Raw genomic sequence first — 20,443 nt, forward strand, 5'->3', positions numbered from 1 at the left:
CTACCAAACACTCTAAGATGGCTTACCTTTGGTTTCACACCATAAAACAAACGGAATGGAGTGTCCTGAATCACAGAGTTATACAACCTGTTCTGTACATAAGTGGCAGTAGATATGGCCTCTCCCCAGTACTTAAAAGATAATTGTGAATTTTTAATCATGCATTCCATCGCATTTTGCAAGGTTCTGCCCTTTCTTTCAGCAACACCATTTTGCTGAGGGGTGTAAGGGTTAGAAAGAATTTGTTCTATCCCCTTTTCCACTAGGAACCTTCTGAATTTGTGAGAAAGGTATTCTCCTCCTCTATCACATTGGAGTGCAGATACAGGCCTAGGGAATTTTCCATTTGCCCATGTCACAAAACTTTTAAATTTCTCAAATGCCTCATCTTTATGTTTTAAGATGTAGATAAATGTGTATCTTGAGAAATCATCACTGATGGTCATTGCATACCTTGCTTGTCCAAGACTTGGAGCAAAAGGACCAATAATGTCAGAGTGTACAATTTCCAAAGGTCTAGTTGTAACTCTGTCACTGTGCTTACTCACAGGAGCTTTTAGTGTTTTGCATTCTTTGCAAACTACACAGTCTAAGTATTTATCACAGGGTTTTATCTTTAGGTCAGCACACAGCTGTGGCATTTTTGCTATATACTTGAAATTAGCATGACCAAATTTCCTGTGCATTAGGTGTACACATTGGTCATGATATGGAGTGTTGTCAACTGCAGCCTTGCAGCTTGGCTTCCTTGCATTTTGCACAATGTACAAGGAGTCTTTTAACATACCAGTAGCACACACTTTCCCATTTTTTCGTATCTCACAACCATTTTTCTTAAATGTTATGATATACCCTGTTGCAGCCAATTGTGCCACAGATAAAAGGTTTGATTGTAAATTTGGCACATACAACACACCTTTTACAGTTTCTCCCAAGCAGGATAAATACAAGTCACCTTGTCCCATAATTTTGGTCACAGACCCATCAGCCAAAGATACACTTTGTCTTTCAGTTTTAGACAGTGACACAAAAGAGCTTTTACAATTACATAAATGACAACTGGCCCCAGAATCTAACACCCATACATCAGAATTACCCTTCTCAGCAACCTGTGCAATTTGGGTTGTCTGAAGAGCCTTCTTCTGTGTTGCCCTTGTGTTCTTCTTCTCTGTCTTTCTACTCTTGGGTCTCATAGCACAGTCTTTCTGCAAATGTGCAGCTGAACCACAAGTGAAGCATCGCTGGCTGGCTAGCGCTGTGGCCTCAGATTCCTTTCCCTTCTTTCCCCTCATTTTCTGGTATTGCAGCTTTCCAGAAGAGATGGGGAATCTTTCCTCTCTCTTCTCCCATTCAGCGAGTAAGCGCTGTGTAACATACGATGGGGTGAGGTCTGCTTCAGGCATAGCCTCCAGGGTACAAATCAGCGTGTCCCATGTTGCATTTAGTGAGGACAGGAGGATATATGATTTTGTGAGAGGTGTAAATTCCATTCCTCTCTCCTGCAACTCAACAAACAGCTGCTGAATATAATGCAGGTGCTCAGGAAGGCTATCTCCTTCTGCGAGGTAGACTCTGTACAGCTTTTTCGTCAGAGTAACTTTACTCCCTGCTGTTGCCTTTACATATAAGTCTCTCAAAGCGTCCCAAAGTTGCTTTGCAGACTGCATGCCTCGCACGTGGACTAGCTGATTGTCCTCAACTCCCAAGATAATGGTGGCTCTAGCCCGCTCATCCTGTCTCAGCCATTCAGCACTGGGCTTTTGGGGGGTTTGCTCACCAATTGGCAGCCAAAGATTCTCTCTGTGAAGATCCATCCCCATTTTCAGGGCCCAATTCAAATAGTTGGTCTCTGATAGGTGCTCCAGAGGCATTGCTGAGGGCTGGGAGGTAGCCATGGCTTCTTCCTTCTTTTGCAAGTCACCTCAGCTGGCTTCTTTGTCCTGTAGACCGGCAGTTGCTGGAAAATCTCCAGGTGGCTCCAAAGAAAATCTTCACAGGTCTTTGCTACCTGCCTTTAAATTGTGCATGAGGTGTGGAGCTGATCTCTCTTTTCTCTCTGGGTTTTACTGGGCTGTTTACTGGGCCCATAACCTGTTAGCAGATGCTGGGAAAGCCTTTAGCCCAGGAGAGGTCAAAAAAGTCACACACCAAGCATTTCTATAAAAATAATTTATTTACAGAAAGCAAAACAAAAGCAAAACATATTTAAAGGACTTAGCTCCCCTTTGGAGCAAGCCTTGCTTGGCTACATTGCCGGCAGAGAAAAAAGAGGAAGTAAGAAACAAGTCCGGGCAGGATCCTCCTCCCCCCAGGCAATTTGCATGAAGCACGTGAAAGGAGACAATCAAATACAACCTCTTCACCCGGCCAAAATGATGAGGTACAACAGCAGTCTTAATCGTTAGTAGGAAAACCTCAACATTAATTTAGTAGATAGATGGACACGCCATAGCCCGCAAACTGAATGAAGTTCCAAGCCATAGAGAAAGGTAACAAACATTTTTTTTAAAAAAAATTCTAGGCTTAAACCTATCCTCATACAGCAAAAACACAATACAATGAGTGAAATGTTGTGGCAAATGTGGCCCTGCCTCTTCACACTTTGTTATTGTAACCTATATGGAAGCTATAATATCCCTGGAGAAGTGTGGTCCTTGGCTGGCAATGTTTATCAGTTTCTAATTATAATATACAAACATTATAGTAATCACAGAGTTACACAACTCTTGACAGAAATAATGAGGAGAGAAAAGTGGTAGATATGAACATGATTTTCCCTATTCGTTCATGACATTGGGACAGTCCTGTTTTTATTTCCATACATTTGCAGCTTTTTTTAAAGAAGAAAATTTTAATAGCAAATTACTTTTATTCACTTGTAAATACATTAATAAGCCTCAAAGAAAGTGAAGTATAATTTTCTTGTGTTTTTAAATATGGAACCCAGAAATGAGCCTCACAACAGAATTCAATCAGTTTTGAATTCATAATTGCAATGATTTAAAAAGGTATTGATAGTTTTGTTTACATCCTGAACATCCCTGATGATGGGAGCAGAATTATATTTCATACAGTTCTTTAATAACTGAAATTCTTATGTTTGCAGCCATTTACATCTCAGATGGCAGGGCCAGATGATGGATTTTCACCCGTGATGATGCCTGGTCCAGTGGTAAGGACATCAATCAATCAATCAATCAATCAATCAATTGTGAAATAAGCATTGAAAAAATGAAGGTGGAGCTGGATGGATCTTATAGCACAATAAATTCTGTAAATGGTGCATCACAACAGCTTTATAGGTCAGACAATAGGAGAGACGTATAAAATGCTTGGGGTGACCTGGGAAGTCTATGAACAGGGATGTGATATAGGTACTATTTACATAGCTGTAGCATCTGCTCAGTTGTTTCTACTTCCCCAACCCCATACTTTTATAGGCCTCAGAATATTTTTAAATATTTATTGGGGACTTTTTTGTATGTCCCCTCATGCAGGCGTTTAGAGACAGCTTTTGGTAAATCTAGTCTGCAAAATGTTGCAGTGTTTCTCAGCTTTGGCAACTTTAAGATGCATGGACTTCAACTCCCAGAATTCCCTAGCAAGACCAGGGGATGATGGGAGTTGCAGATATAGAGAAGACTGGAACAGAGAGCCAAAAGTAAATTCTGGAGGGATATGTTGACTAGCTCTTCGTAATGTCACCCCATACTTCTATAGTCTTCAGGATATTTTTAAATATTTATTGGGAAGGAATTAATATTTCCTCAAATGCTTTTCTGGACTTTTCATGCTATAAAGTAATTTGCCATTATTATGTACTCTGTGCATGGTGCATGTATTATCCTTGCTCTTCCCATTGCGGCAGCCCTCATAGATCCAGATGTTGGGTTTGCAATTTAAGCTCAACATTTATGGACCAGAAGGCAGCTACATGTGCAGTGAACTCTAGAAAAATGGAAGGTGGACAATGTTTTCTGTGCATTTTTTACAAAATGAATTTTTGCCCCTGAAGAGGCAAGCTTGAGAACATTTTAAAGAGAAATTTGGGTCAATATGCCAATTTTTCAAGGTAAAATTACATTACCCAGTTTTCATATTTTGCTTTTGAGAACAATTAACTTTTAATTACCTGGCTGTAGGTTGTCCACCTTTGAGACGGATCACTTGAGGTTCTGCTTGTTAGATATGTAAATTCAAATCTAAGAAACAAATGTTATATGTATTTAGTGGTGCTATAAAAGATTCAAGTATTTTATGTGGAAGAAACTGTGTTGCTGTTTTTAGAGAAAAAAGTTTTGATAGGCTGTATTCAGTGATGTATGAAATTTGGGAAACAAGAAAATATTAAATTTAATGTTAATAATCTTAAAGCAGGTAGAATATTATATATTAACTAATTATTGGAAGGCAAATAAAGTTCCATCAACTGGGGAATAGTAAGAGAGATGATAATGCAGTATGATAATAAACAATATTTTTATACAGGTAACTTGAATGTGCATTATATGAGAGAGAGAGAAAACTGTCTAAGTAATTGATATCCTAATTTTCTTTTATGGCAATTATTGTGTTCATGATCAAGCTTTAATACTATCATGCATGTGTGTGTGTGTTGGGTGGTGCCTTCTCCTTTCTTCTTTGGGATCAAAGCAGAATCAGAAGTTGTCAGTCATTGAAAAGTTTAGAGAAATTGTTTCACCTAAGGCTCTCTCTACCTACTTCCTTGGTATATATTTTTAATAATTATACAGAAGTCTCCCATTTCTTTTCAGTTTTCTTTGCATTTTTTCTCTTTAAATTTCTTTTGCCAACATGATGCCTACATGTTGCATTTCTGCACTAGTTCTCACTGTGATAGTCACATCTATGTCCCGTCCCCAAATGTTCCTATGTAAACACATCCATGTGGAATCCATCTGTATAGAAAAGCAGAAAACCAGGGATAAAATTAAACATGAACCCATATCTTCAACATAATATTTTTCTAAATGTGAAAAATGTATTTTAGGATATTAGGTTATGTATGTGGGAGAGTGTAACCAAGTAAGGTTTTCCACCTCAATGAGAACTACGTCTCTCAGTCATATAATTCACTGATCATACAGAATACATATAGCAGCCTCTTTTACATAACCTTATCAGGAAAAATTTGACCCCTTTTTTATTCCTTTCTTCAGAATCTATTTGTTTAATAAGCATATCTGTCCTTCTTCCTAGGGTCCTGTGGGTCCAAGAGGATCTCCAGGTCAACAGGGGAAACCAGTAAGTAGTTTGCTTCAAAATATTTCTATGTAATTAAAATTAGAATGTACTGGCTATAGTTGGTGCCCTCCAGATTCAGAGATCATGCTGGCTTGTGGATTATGGAAGTTAAAGCTCATCTGTATATTTGGGTAGGCTGAATTATATTGGTCATTAGTGGAATAACTTTGGGGCTCATATGTTCCATGACTCCTCCTTTTACGAGGTGGTGCCTGAAATCGTTTGTTTACATTTTATTATTCATCACAGTTTACATTATCTTAAAATTTTTTGAAATAAGCCAGCTTCATAACTCACAATATAGGCTTAAGATGGCTTGTTTCAGTAAGCAAACCATAGTTAAGATTATCCATAGTTTATCTTGATTCAGACGTACTCACAAGACTTGCTTGATCTAACATGGAGGCAGAGAGGTTCCTATCTCTACCTGGGAAGTTCACTGAAAAAAGAAAGTATTGTAGGCTGTTACCTGAATCTACCGTTCTTTGCAACTTATGCCCATAATATCTGAGTGCGATTACTGAGTTATTTTGAGGGTGTGGATTTTTCAGTATGGAATACAGTATGTTTTTGGGCTTCTCTTGCTATACTCTCTTGCACTATAATCAATCAATCAGAGATTAATCAATATAACCAAATGAATTTTAATAAATGCATGGGCTGTTAATTTTCTGAATATTGGAAAGCTTATTGGTGGTGATTTTGTTTTCATGTGTACTTATTTACCATTATGTTTTAATCTTATTCTTTCTTCAAGAACCTCAGAGATAGATAGATAGATAGATAGATAGATAGATAGATAGATAGATCGAGCACCAGTAGTGGTCAAGACACCAGGCTAGAAACCAGGAGACCATGAGTTCTAGTCCTGCCTTAGGCACGAAGCCAGCTGGGTGACCTTGGGCACTTTCTCTCAGCCCTAGGAAGGAGGAACTGACAAATCACTTCTGAAAAACTTTGCCAAGAATTGGACATGATTGAACAGAGATAGATGAGAGATAGATAGATAGATAGATAGATAGATAGATAGATAGTCTTGACAGCCCCCCTCCATTTAAGCATTGAAAACTCTGAGCATTGTCTAAAAGCATAATATAACTTATTCCATCATTCTAAATTATATATAACTCAACTATTGTATTCAGTTGGGAATACATTAATTAATTTCTGTAAAGCTTGCATGGCAATTTACTGCAAGAGTAGTTAGCTAGACTATAGGTTTGCCCCTAGTTTTAAGTTTTTCTAAATAATATATATTTCTTACAATCAATGGCATTCATATACATACTGCAGTGATGATACCAAAATTGAATACTGATATCTGACACAAGTACATACAGTAAGTCACAACATTTGAATGATAATATTATCACACGCAGTTCATCATTTACCCTCCTGCCTTGCTTCTGCCCTGTTTATGTATTTATTTATGTCTGCTGAAGTCTTAGAGACCCTTGGTGGTTTACAATACCTCTGCAAGCAACACAAAAATAAAAATAATATAAAATAAAATAAATATAAAGTTACAATTAACACAATAAAACATCCATGATACAGAGTAAAAACCCGAATGTGTGCAGGGACCCGTTTTTGGTTAATTTAGTGATTATGATGCGTGACTTATTCTTGGCTGCTATCTATTCTAATTTTTGTATTATTGTAATTGTTTTTATTTTAAAAAAAGTTTGTTCGCTGCCCAGAGTCACCTGGTGAGATGGGTGGCCACACAAATTGAATGAATGAATGAATGAATGAATGAATAAAAACAAAATGAATATACAGTAAGTAGTTAGCAGTAATATACTTATGGTTACAGGGCCAATACAGTTGATAGATTTCATATCCCAAATGCTCTCCAGAACAATTCCCTTTTTAATAGCTTGAAGAAATCTGACAAAGGAGAAGCTGATCAAATTTCTGGAAGGAGGCTATTCCAGAGCACAGGAACAGCAACAGCAGCACCTGCATGCCTTTGCCCCCTCATGGCACAGAAGTGGGGATTCTCCCCAGACGTATGAGTTGGGCAGATTGAAACTGGTTGGAGAAGGAATTGCTGCTAGAACCTTGGTGCTAAGCCATTTGGGCTTTAGAAGTTAAGTCCAGCACCTTAAATTGTCCTCAGAGGCATATGGGGAATCAGCACAGAGTTCAGAAAACAGGTGTCACAATCTCATGTCAACCTACACCAGCTAACAATTGGGCTGCTGCATTCAGGACCAATTGAAACTTCCAGGTAGTTTTAAAGGTAGCTCCATGTAAAACACATTGTGGCAGTCCAGAGAAGTAAATACTGAGGACATAGTTATCTTTGGGAAGTCTTTGGGCTCCAGATAGAGCTGCAACTCTCACACTAGCTGGAGCAGGGCAATATTCCTCCCCTCCCCAACCAGCTACAGCTTCTAACATTCCCACTGAGCAGTGGCCAGGAATCTAAGACGGTGCCCCAATTTGTGGATCTGCTCTTTCAGGGGCAGTGTTATTGGGTCAAGAGTCAAGTCTAAAAACCTCAAAGAAATTTGAACAAAAGTCAACTTGTCTTGCTTGGGTTTAACTTCAGCTTCTTTTGTCCCACAGCTTCCACACATAATGAAAGAATGAAATTAGTTTTATGAAATTATGAATTAAGAAATTAGGATTATGGAAAATCTTAATTCTTATAATATATTACATTTAATTTTGTGGATTGTTTCCATTAATAGGTAGGCTACATCATTGTCCTGATTTGCACAATTTCTAATATATATGCATGTATCTAAGTATTTATTTATGTTTTAGGGTTCTGTTGGGCCCCCAGGTCCTCCAGGTGAATTTGGTGACTCAGGACCCATGGTAAGGTCAATTGTGCACATAATACCTAATGATGGGGAGGTAGCATAATAGAGCTTTATAAGTTCTGGCATGTCACAACTTTTTCAGAAGTTACATTGATCAGTCTGGTGAGCAAATTCCTTATCAAAATATGCATAGACAGTACAATTTGGATTGCTTAATATTCTGTTTATATATATATATATATATATATATATATATATATATATATATATATATATATATTTTTTCAGCATTTTAAAACATCATTTAACCTCTTAATGTAAATATGTACCTTTTCTCTACTAGGGTCCACCTGGTGTTCGTGGCCCAGAAGGTCCTCCAGGAAAACCTGGTGAAGATGTAAGTTTCAAAACAGTTATCCTGTTAGATTTCCCAGTGTGTGCTGCATTATATCATAATCATCAGAAAACTATCTTAAAATCAGCAAAGATGATTTAGCAAAGCAAGGGAACTCATGTCAAGGCAACTGTCACTCATAAAACATTTCTGTTTAAATAAAATTCTACTCCATCTGTTGAAAGGATCTTAAATACCAGCAAAAGAAGCTTCTTTGGTCAGGAAGTTCTAGAAGGCAGTAGGCACTAAATGAAAATCCTGTTCCTCATTGCCCTTTTTAATAATAAGACAGATATTTATGTTAATAAAAAAAACCTCTTCCCTTACTGCTAAACTCCATAAGTGTTGGGATTCTACTTCTCCAGAATTATTCACTCATGCAGGCTCAGAATTCTGGGAAAGTATTCCTAATGTCCCTGGAGGACACTAGATTGAGGAAAGGTGACTTAGCCAACAGTATGATAATGTGATGCAACACATTTTGGACTGTTTTCAATATTAAATATTCTCTGTCTATATGGGGTAGATATCATTTTTAATTCACACTGATCACTGACATACTCATAGTGGCGAAATACTGTAACCATCTTCACACATCTGCAGTGGTCCATAAAATATGGAATATTGACTTATCCTTAGTTATATAAATACAGTGGGCTGGATCCAACAAAGACTTTGTACTAGTGTACTCTGCTCCTGCAAGACAAAGCACCTGTTTTGGAGCCATTCCTCTTGGTCCATTGCAACCCTCTCTGTCAACCTGAAAACTGTGATCCTCTGGAACAGTATGGGATGTGGCACAGAAGACTGCTGTAGACAGTGGCTTTCCACAAAATGAAGTTCTGCCTTATGAGAATGGAAGACATTTCTGTGGGTGCAGAGTCACTTTTGCATAGACCTTAATGTTGATATTTAATTCCTGCAGTTGTAATAAAGCATGATTTGCTGTTAGTTATTACTACCACCACCAACTGCACAGTGAGTCAGCTTTCATTAATATAGCAATTGCTACATTCTAATAGAACTTCATTGTCTATTGAAACCTGGAGATACCTCAACCTTTTGCTGATGTGACAATTTCAAAGGAAAAGAGAGACACGCTGATTATAAAAGGCTAGAGTGTTACATATGGGTTAATAGAAACATTGCTTTTAATACGTATTTATGTTTCTTTTTGAAAATACTGGAACAATATTCAAAATGCATTATTTTGAATACACAAACTTTCAGGGCTCTCCCACACCTTCAACTTGAATGTGAATAACATGTTTCAGAGAAAAGAGACCCACTTACGTACAGGATATTGTAACACCCTTATTTTGTGTTTTATGACTTGATTGTTTTGCTCTTTTTAGGGTGAATCTGGCAGACCAGGGCAATCTGGAGAAGTTGGATTTCCAGGATCTACAGTACGTTCAATTAGCTGTGCTTCTGAACAAATCATTAAAATTAAAATCAGGAAAAAAAATCTGTAAAGGATCCTAGACTGCGCTTATACCATTTATATGTGTCATTAGCAAGTATACCTTTTTGACCCAAGAAAAGATTAGCGACCCCCTATCTTGTTAGACCAGCTTCTTAAACTTACCTGATTTTTAGAATGTGCAAGAGATTTCATCTTTGGAAACTATATTGTTGGGTAGGAATGAGAGTTGGGGATAGAAGATAAGAATGAAAAAAACCCCTCCTTATTCAGATATATTTAGGAACAGCTACTCTCAGCTAGGTCCTAAGTGTGAAAAGCAATCTTTCAAAGATCAAAAGATGTATCCATCTAGATCCATAGAGTTCCAGTTGCAAAGTGGATGTAAATGCACCCAGGAAATAACATCTAAACAGACAAAGAATTTGCATGTGGATAGTATCACTATGTGGCATAGCTGCTAGCTGGTACAGGACTTGTAATTATATCAGGATAAGACAGACACTTTCTCTGTCTCCTCTGTTCTCCTTGAAGAGGGACAATAGTTATATCGCTGATTTCTGATCATAGCATGGAAATAAGTTTATCATACCAAGTGTTATCGCTAGACAGAATTATGGAAGGATGTTTGTTAGTAGATTCTGCATGGGGAAAAATAATCAAGAAACCATTAGAAAAAAGGCTACTAAGTGTCACTTCACCTGTTGGCTCAGGAAGCTCTTATTTTTCTCTCATTGAATAATCAATGCAAAATTATTATTCTCTTCCAGTCAGAGTAAATGAATGATTTGCTGTCCTGAAATGCAATACAGTAGCACATTTGAAGGAACCCTATGTATAAAGCCTTATAAAGAAAGCTTCCAGCAATTCTCTTTGGAGGACTGTTGGACCAAAAACTGATTGTTTTCCAAGAAAACACAGAAAACTATGCATAATAGGGCAAATTCCAAAGCTTTATTGCTTATAAAGATGTACATTTCCTGACCAAGAGGCAAAACAATAGTGGCATGTTTCAAATAACAGGATCCTTTGAAAACTTGGGCAAATAAGTAAACATTAAAAGTTTCAAATACTTTTGAAGATTTTAATGACTCAAAATCTCAAGCCAGTATATTGACCTGTAGAAATAGACTTGGCCTTCTAGCAAGTTTTGGGAGTCAGCAGATCCGGTGGATGATCTGTCTGGGGGAAAAGTGAATAGAAAACTTAAGACACTTTTAAAATCAAGCCATTTCAGTTTGGAGGATGCCTTTAGTTGCTTTCTGACCAGGATCACATAATAAGAGAGGTCCCCACTTATTAAATGGTACCTCTTTCCCAGACCCTTGAAGGAAACATATTCAACTCTGTGGGAGACTAACAGGTTTTTATAGGGTATTGTGGAACAAGTCCTGCCACTTCACTTGGTACAATTTTTTTCCTCTTTTTTGAGATTATCATCTTCTTTTTCCTTTAAAGCTTTTCAAAGTTATTTTTTATTTAAACATATGCAGTGAAATTTCTGCATTATTTTCCATCCTGAATCTAAGATTTTCTAGTATAGAAAGCTGAGGTGTACATTATACTTATCCCAGAATGTTAATTTGTGGCCTCTGTAAATGTCTGTTTATTTACTTTTTAAAGTAATTTGCCTCCCTTCCTTATTTTATCTGTGAGCCCCTTTCTTCCTCCTTTTGCCAAGTACCTCAACTCTTCACCCAGCATTCGACTGTTCTACAATTATTAGTTTCAGTAGCAGATGTAGTTGCAGTGTTCGTGATGTGTGATGTGTAATTTATTATCTACCCTTGCACCAAGTATTTAATATTTTCCCATTTTCATCTCAGAAAGAGCCCAGTAAAAAAAAGTTGGATTGGCCTTCCCCAGCTGGTGTCATTTCCTGGGATTATGAAGGTTAAGATGTTAACTACATTATATGCTACTACCCTTGCATCTGGAGACTTGAATAATTCTGCCCTTACCATCTTCATTTTGGATTTCTTTCTCATCCACCCATAGTTAAAAGAAAAAAAAAATCTCTACTGAATGCACATTATGGGCATGATGTAGCATGTAATTTGACTTTAAATTACATAGAGCACTTCCAGGTCTAGAGCAGATTCTCTACTGCACAGATATACTGGACAATAAAAAAAGTGTCATGGTTTGGGCACTCGATCCTCTCCTTGTTATGTGAAGAGGCCACTGAGAAGGAAAGAAGAGTGGAGGGACACCACATTCTTCCCGGCATACCCTTCTCACATGCAGAACGTATACACAGTTCAAATGACTAAAGGCTTGTATGTGTGGATGGATACGTGGTGCAAACATCTGTACTATGAGGACAGGAATGAGGAATACCAGGGCAGCAGTCTGACCTGATATGAAGTGGCATCTTGGGTCATTATATAACTGTGGACTTTCTCATCCTGCTTCAGGGCCCTCGAGGTTTTCCTGGTGCACCAGGTCTTCTGGGTTTAAAGGGCCAAAGAGTAAGTGTGAATACATCAGCTTTCCTACTGAAAGAGTTGGTATTTATTGTTTTGCTAAATGTTTTTTTTAAAAACCCTTCCTTCCTTTTTCCCTTTCTTTAGTGAATGTGACTTCAAAGTTATTTGTTTATTTGTTTACTGGGTTTATATGCCACTGCAGTGGCTGAATGGACTTATATTTATATCACAGGGAGAGAAAGGACTTGAAGGCCCTAAGGGTGAAATTGGAGCTACTGGATCTAAGGTAAAAGTTTGTTTTCGACTGTGTAGTAAAACAGTATTGTTCTATTGCTGCAACTTGTTACGAGATGGATCATATACTTTTAGGGAAGGTATGGAGGAAACCTTCACTCAGTGGGCCAAACCTTCTATGATGTGTGATCTGTTTGCAGAAATATATGTCAAAAATAATTATGGCCCTGGCAGAAATCATGCAAGCAGCCAAATTTAGAGCCAAAAAAGAGACCCTGGTTTTATCATTTAATTATTTACTTACTTATGATGTAGTGGGAGGAGAGAGGAGAAAACAAGTGGCCAATCAAGACAGGATCCTTGAGTTTCTCATGTTTAGCAATAGACAAAATGCCAATATTTAGCATTATTGACTCTGTGCAATAGAAGTAGTTCTAGGAGGATTAAAATTGAGGAAACATTCAGCTTTGCTGCCCACTAGGTATTTTGTGGATAGATTTAAATAAGCTCAAATCACACATACTGTTGCTTCTTCCTGATGGAGAAAAAAGTTTTAGTGTGTTGGATGTACTTTACCCTTGTGTTAATTTAACTACCTTCTTCAATGTAGATAAAGCCAGAAAGAACTATACATTAGGAGGTTCATTAGAGTTTGTTTGTAGCATTTGCCAGGTGACAAAATATTGTAGAGGAACCCACAGAAGGATGCTCTCAGTGTTGCAAGGTTAGGAATATAATTCACACATGAGGAATACTGGCAGAATGAGTATGCCCTAATATTGCTTCATGGTCCTATAGTTCATGGACCAGATGGAGCGTTGAGGGCCATTTCCATCTGGTCCACAGCTGTCCAGCCTGTGCAATAACTAGGTTTTTAAAAAGTTTTCATTGGCAACAGTGGATACCTTTTAAAAATATAATTGAGGTGTACAGGGGGAGAACTGGGGTGGAATACATTCCTGAGAAGAAAGGACTATCCCTTCTAGTATATTGAAATCTGTCCTCAAGAACCTCTCATCCTCACAAGGCAATCTGGTATGAACAAAACACTTCATGTATACAGTATATTTGAAGCTGTCATGGAGGGATCAGTAGAATGAGAAGTAGAAAACATCAAAATAATACAGCAAAAACTCATGAATATTGAAGCAACAAAATCTGATACCTCACTTGGAATAATTTCCAATCATCTGCTATTTGGAATGCATATTGCTGTAGGGATTGTTGCAAGATGTGTACTTTCTTTTGCTTTGTTGCTGAAATGTGGGTCCCTAATTTTGAATAAGCTATTTTTTCTCCATTCAATTTATAGGGTGAATCAGGTCCATCAGGGCAGATGGGTGCAACAGGTCCTATGGTGAGTGTATCATATGCATTATTCACAGTTCTTTTCTTTTTTCCTCCTGTATGTTTTTCTTTAACTGTAGGATGATGAGTGCAGTTTTAGTTTAGTTGTTGAAGAAATATCTTAAGATGTAGGGGTGTGTATAAAACGGAAAATGTGTTTTGTTTTGAGCTTGGCCAAAACAGCTCCACTTAAAACTTTCCAGTAGAATGTTCTGAGTTGGTTGCATATTGATGGAACAAGCCTTAAAGCAGCTTGAGTGTTCTGTTGGGAAAAAAATTGAAATATTCAGGTGTTCCAGCCATAGGAAAAATTGGGAGTTCCTTAGATGTTCCTTGTTCAGTTGCTCTCTTGTTTCACACCCCAGTGTCACAAAATTCGTTGGGATAGCAATCCATGCCAGCTGCTACCTGCCATCCAAACTGCAGGAAAATTGGGCAAAAGGGTGATTTTTAAAAGTGAAAATAGTAATTCCCACAGAAACTATACTAGCAATTTGATTCCTATAAAGGCAGTCAGCCAGACTGTGCCTGGAAGTGATAACTAAATGAATGCAAGGAAATTTTGCTTTTTTTAAACAAAGACAATGTCACTTGTCCTCTACTTATGCTAGGGGAAGAGCTTTTCTCTATGAACTTGAATCTTCCTCAGCTTCACTCAGAAAAAAAATTCTCACCCATATGGGTGGTACACATCTTCCTTAACCTCGGGTCCTGTACCAGAGGCCTGGGAGTTTGAGGGTACTGCACAGTATCTTAGCTGCTACTAGCATTGCACTCTTCTGGACAGAGAGCTCTGATGTTGTTCCTGGGATCTGTTGGAGCCACTCTCCCAGCTTGGGGGTCACAGCCCCAAGTGTCCCTACCACCACTGGGACCACTTTGGCCTTCACTTTCCACCTCCTCTCTAGTTCTTCCTTCAGGCCCTGGTACTTCTCCAGCTTCTCATACTCCTTCTTCCTGATGTTGCTGTCACTTGGCACCACTACATCTATCACCACCGCTGTCTCCTGGTCCTTGTCTATTACCATAATGTCTGGTTGATTGGCCAGTACCTGCCTCTCTGTCTGGATCTGGAAGCCCACAGCCCTGTCATTCTCCACAACCTTCTGTGGAATCTCCCATCTGGACTTGGGAGGGTCTAGCCCATACACTGTGCAGATGTTCCTGTACACAATGTCAGCTACTTGGTTATGCTATTCAGTGTATGCTGTTCCTGCCTGCATCTAATGCCCTGCCACTGTGTTGGACTGTCTCTGAGGCTTCTCTGCAGTCTGCACCTTGGGTCCTGTCTAGTGTGGTGGACCCCTGCTTCTATCGATCTGGATCTGGTGCTTAGTGCCTGTTCTTGTGCTGCTATGATCAGTGCCTCAGTGGTGTCTTTTAGTCCAGCCCTTTCCAGCCACTGGTAGGATTTCCCAATCCTACCTCACCTATCTGTCGATGGTACATCCCTTGCAGGGTCTTGTCTTGCCCTGGCACTTCCTCTGCTTGATCTTCCTTCCATGTCTGCTGCTGCCTCAGGCATTCTCTCAACAGCTCATCTTTAGGTGCCATCTTATTGATGTCCTCCTAGATGCTCTGAGTCTCACCCAGGACAGTGACTTGGAATATATTTGAAATTCCTTAGAGCAACTGCCTTTTCTTTCACCATTGACCTTAAATGGTAACTGACTATACTCCTCCCTGTATCTGCTCCTTCTTCCACATTAACTTTATTTAAGATCTGTCTTTGAACCTGGATATATGATGGATTGTCTTATCCTTTATGCACCTGCCCAACAATCAACACCAAAGTGAAGATGGCACACTTGCATACGTTGCCTCTGTGGAAACTCAGGAGGCATTATTCTCAGTACAGGCACCTACTAAGGGATTTTCTTTGCATCTTCCTATATGGTCCTTTCATAGAGGAAAATGTGTGATACAACATGTTTACTTCATAATGCAAGAGAAGAAAAGGGTTATGTCTTGTTTGAAGGATATTTTGTATTCCATCTCCTGTACTGACTGGGTGTGTCTGTGTGTTTACTTAAGATTCACTGAACTTTTATTCTTTTTATGTTGACTGCCCAGATAATATTTGTTTGGGGGTGGATAAAGGAAATAATCAGTCAGTCATAGCTAGAGTTGGGGAGAATTACAAGCAGATGATCTCCACTTCCTATTTAATTTTGGACTAATGTCTTTTTCTTTTGGTGCAGGGTCCCCGAGGGATGGCAGGAGAAAGAGGACGAATTGGACCACAGGGTGCTCCAGTAAGTAGCTATTTATAGTGCAGAGCCAATATAACTGTTGAACTAGTTTGTTAAATCATCCTACTTAAATATCTCTTTGCTTGCTGTTCAGTTTAAACCTGACCTCTAGTGAAAGTCTAATTCTGAAAAGACTCAGTTTTGGCCAATCGCCCTAGAAAGCAATTAAAAAGCATGGGAAATTTCCAATGGCTTTCTAGAGCCACCATGTAGATAGAGAACAGTGATTATCAGTGCAGACCTATATGTTAAAAACAGCTGAAAATAATCTGAAGCACATTGAAGAAGAAAACTGCTACTGATCTGTTTAAGACCAATACTTTCCCATTAAGTAATGTTCAGAAAATAACAGAGATGACTTTCCTGTGCCAAGTTATTTCCAAGGAAATGTATTCAGAACTTCAGTCTTCCTTGTAAGAAGACTTTGTAATCAGTGAGAAATCAATCCCTGTCTTGAGTTACACGTGCACACATCCTCTCACACAGATACACATATACATAAAACTGGAGTCAATGTCACTGTTTTTCTACTGTTCTGTGTGAAGGTGTTGTCTTACAGTAGCCTTCAAAGGAATCTTGTCATGAGAAGCAATTTTCCAGTTCAACTGCTTCAGCTGTGGGTTAGGGTTCTGTCTTAGGCCATATCTATTTTGACTCCAGTCCAGAAATCTCTGGACACTTCCACAAGGTCATTATTTCCACTCCGTGCTACATCAGAAGGCAATCTGTGAATGTCTTCACTTCTTCCTTTGAAAAACATGGAACAAGGAGAAAAGAGCACCACTGCCAGTCTTAAACTACTGCAGTTTCAGTAATGAAAATCCCCTCCCTCCACACCCCCATTCTACACCGAAGAGAAATAAAATGAATTGCTTGTATTACCCATCGTTCCATTCATGTCCTTATTTCATATTGCATGCATCGGTCTGTCATGCATTTGCAATTTCTCTAAGTTGAGTTGCAAAGTCATCCAGTCACTTTTCCCCTTGAAAGATCCACTAGGGTAACCAAAGCCCAGGAACTGGGAAGTGATGTGAGGACAGAGGTTGTCCACAGGCTCTACAGTCTTCTACTATCGTTTGGTCCACAGAGTAGTTTTACTACGGATTGAGATACCATAAAACATGGCTCATCCAGAAATATATCAGCTCGGCTGCTGAACAGAGACATCAGCTTGAGCTCACACCAGTATGGAGATGATTGTGGAGCAGTGCACAATTGTTTGTGTGGAGCTGCCCTCTGACACAGAGCTTTGGGCTCGATTTGCCCAGTTCTGAATTGGGCTATGGTCCATCAGAAACAACGTTCCTTTTCGTATCTCTAGCCCATACAGAGTCAGTAGCATATTTGGAAATGAATCCCTTGTTAATTCTTAATGGCTCATTTGTTTAATTATTAGAGAGGCAGCTCTTTTTCTCTCTGAAATGAGATTTGATTTGCCAAGTTTGAACTGGCCCAAGAAAGGTTAGGATTGTGATTATTAGTAAGAATAATCTGTATTTCATTGTCTATGTTAGTAGAATAATTTCCCAATCCATGGGATAGTCAAAATGGATAGAGAGTGGGTGAGTGGCAACAAGTGTGAAGAAATATCTGTTTGCAGAGAGAGAGTAGCAGGAGAGGCTGTATATATATCAGGAGTAGGTGGATGAAGCTGAGAAGATAGATGGACAATAGAGAAAATATTTGCAATGAAGGGGTTGGAAACAACATCTTTTTCAGATCCATCTCTCATAAATGGAGAGTTTGTTCAGATTACTTATCAGTGAAGGGGGGATATTAGTAGACTTTGTTTAATGTTGCCTTCCATTCTGTGATGGAGTCCCTGTCTTCCTAATAGAAGCTGATGGCAGATTTCTTTGATGTCCCTAGTAGCAATCAGTATCACTTTGGAAATCATGGTCATATAATCCTGTAACCTCATTTTGTTTTTTATTAGGGGGCTCGTGGTTCATATGGTATGCCTGGGAAGCCAGGGCCAGGAGTAAGTATCTCTCTGGAATCCTTATTTTCTTTAAATGGATTTGGCAGATTGCAATTTGTAGTGTCATGTAGTTTACTAAGATGTTTTACAGAACCTTGCTCTGAACAAAACAGTGTAATGTACTAGTCATTGTTGGTCTTGGACAGCAAAATCTGGATTTTGGTCCCCACTACAGTATTTACTGGGTGACATTGGACCAGTCACTCTTTCCCACTCCAAATTATCTTACAGCCTTATTGGGTGGGGGGAAGGGATAAAATCCTTCCTTCCTTCCTTCCTTCCTTCCTTCCTTCCTTCCTTCCTTCCTTCCTTCCTTCCTTCCTTCCTTCCTTCCTTCCTTCCTTCCTTCCTTCCTTCCTTCCTTCCTTCTCACAGAGAGCTAGAGTTTATGTCTAGGTATGAGTGCCAAGGATATTCAGTTTCCCAATGACATAGGATTACTCTCTGACTTAGTTCACTGCTTATTTCCTTTAACCTCATTACATAGGTTAGAGAAAATTCAGGGTGTTTGCTTTTGTACCAATACTAGGACATTATTAGCTTCTGAGTATTTTATTTTATATAAAACAGACATACCTTTTTGGTAAGGTTCAAAAGTCCAAGCATCACATAAGTCAGGGGTCCCAAAGCTCTTCAGCTCATCAACCCCTTCATGAAATTTCAGATTGTTCACCAACCCCCAAACATTTATTATATGAAAATAATTTAATAAACACTACTTTAATAGTACCACAAATAATAATAATAATACATTATTATATAATAATATTAACAACAACAACGGATGGTCCCAACAACCCTTGGGGGTCGATATTGACCACTTTGGAGAACCCTGACCTAAGTTAATTGCCACTACCTTGTATAAACCCATGGAAGCATATGGCAGATTTCCTTTAAATATTCCTTTAAAGCTTTTTGTAAGGGTAAAGGAGGTTAAGTATGAAGGCAAGTCAGTTATTAGAGTTTGCAAAAAGTAACTGCAGAATTCTAAATTTAAATTTTTGTTCAGAAATGCAGAATAAGAGAGCAGGAGAGCTAAGGAATTACCTTGCTTCTTGCATAAACAAGAAAATGTAGCTAACTAAATCTATTGCAGAACGATTTCTAACTGTGTTCAGCATCTACAAGAAGAGCCTCTTATGTACATCAGTGCATGGGATTCCTCTGCAGGCATCAGGAACAGTCAATCAGCCAAATTCAGGGCCAAAAACCATAAAACCATATTCATTCAGCCTGGTTTTATTATTATTTATTTACTTACTTGTGATGTGGTGGGAAAAGTAAAGAGAAAGAATGTAGCCAATCAGACAGGATCCTTGAGGTTCTCGTGTTTAGTAATTGACAAAATGCCAGTACTATTGACTATCCAGTAGATGTAGGAGGGTTAAGATTGAGGAAACATCCAGCTTTACTGTCCACTAGATGCTTCCTGGATGGATTTAAACAAGCTCCAGATGGAGAAGAAATGTTTAGTGGAATGTATTTACTTTACACTTGTATTAATTCAACTAACTTCTTCACTCTAGATAAATCCTCTTGTTCATGGACCATTTCCATTTGGCCCACAGCTGTCTAGGCTGTCTACAACAACTAGGCTTTTAAGTTTTTATTGGCAGCAGTGGACAACCTTTAAAACCATAACAGCTGTATGCAGGGAGAGAGTTAGGGAAGAACACATCCCCAGGGAAGAAAGGACTATCCCTTCTCATGTACTGAAATGTCTCTTCAAAAGACACATTCTAGGGACCTGATCCACTTTAGATGTAATACAGAGTTCAGATTGATTTTCAGATAACCAGTAGAAGGCTTCACAAGTTAATAATATGATTGAAAGCTGCATTGTTTAAATTGTGAAGCACTTCCAAGCAGTCCCTAGAATCTGTCTCAGCAATCACCAAGTCTAGTTCTTTCCTTCCTCCTTTCTTCCCTCCAAAGTAATACGTTGTGGATTACGTCCAGAATGGATTTGACCAGGTTCATGAATCAGTAATGTTAACTCAACCACCATGATGTTATAGTTCTTGAAAAAAAGAATTTTTAAATAGTAAAAGTAAGGGAATATACAGTAAACTAAAAACATCACAAAAAACTACAATACATGCACACATACACACATGGCTGATAACCATTAGCATTAGATAATTTCCCCATAGTTAATCATTTCTGGAACAGATCAGTCTTCTTATTAAGATTGCCAGGAGATGCATCCTTTACCCAGACAATATTTTATAGTGGAATATGCAACTTGTTCTTCTTGAAGGGCCCAGCCAGCCAAGGAAAAGAAAAAGAAATCACAGGGGACTAGTGAACATTTGAAAGGATTTGGAAATGTTTCTGATTG

General features: G+C 38.5%; 1 protein-coding gene across 1 annotated transcript in view; it reads left to right on the plus strand.

The window, feature by feature from the left end:
- The window catches only part of COL5A2 (collagen type V alpha 2 chain), a 149,938-nt gene that overhangs the window by 82,186 nt on the left and 47,309 nt on the right, over positions 1–20,443 (plus strand). The window contains exons 8-17 of the mRNA XM_063318081.1: positions 3,107–3,172; positions 5,221–5,265; positions 8,041–8,094; positions 8,383–8,436; positions 9,789–9,842; positions 12,274–12,327; positions 12,518–12,571; positions 13,832–13,876; positions 16,068–16,121; positions 18,058–18,102. Of these exons, the coding sequence (XP_063174151.1) occupies positions 3,107–3,172; positions 5,221–5,265; positions 8,041–8,094; positions 8,383–8,436; positions 9,789–9,842; positions 12,274–12,327; positions 12,518–12,571; positions 13,832–13,876; positions 16,068–16,121; positions 18,058–18,102 (525 nt within the window). The remainder of the gene's footprint in view (positions 1–3,106; positions 3,173–5,220; positions 5,266–8,040; positions 8,095–8,382; positions 8,437–9,788; positions 9,843–12,273; positions 12,328–12,517; positions 12,572–13,831; positions 13,877–16,067; positions 16,122–18,057; positions 18,103–20,443) is intronic.

This window comes from Candoia aspera, chromosome 1 (genome assembly GCF_035149785.1).
Source record: "Candoia aspera isolate rCanAsp1 chromosome 1, rCanAsp1.hap2, whole genome shotgun sequence".
NCBI lineage: Eukaryota > Metazoa > Chordata > Lepidosauria > Squamata > Boidae > Candoia > Candoia aspera.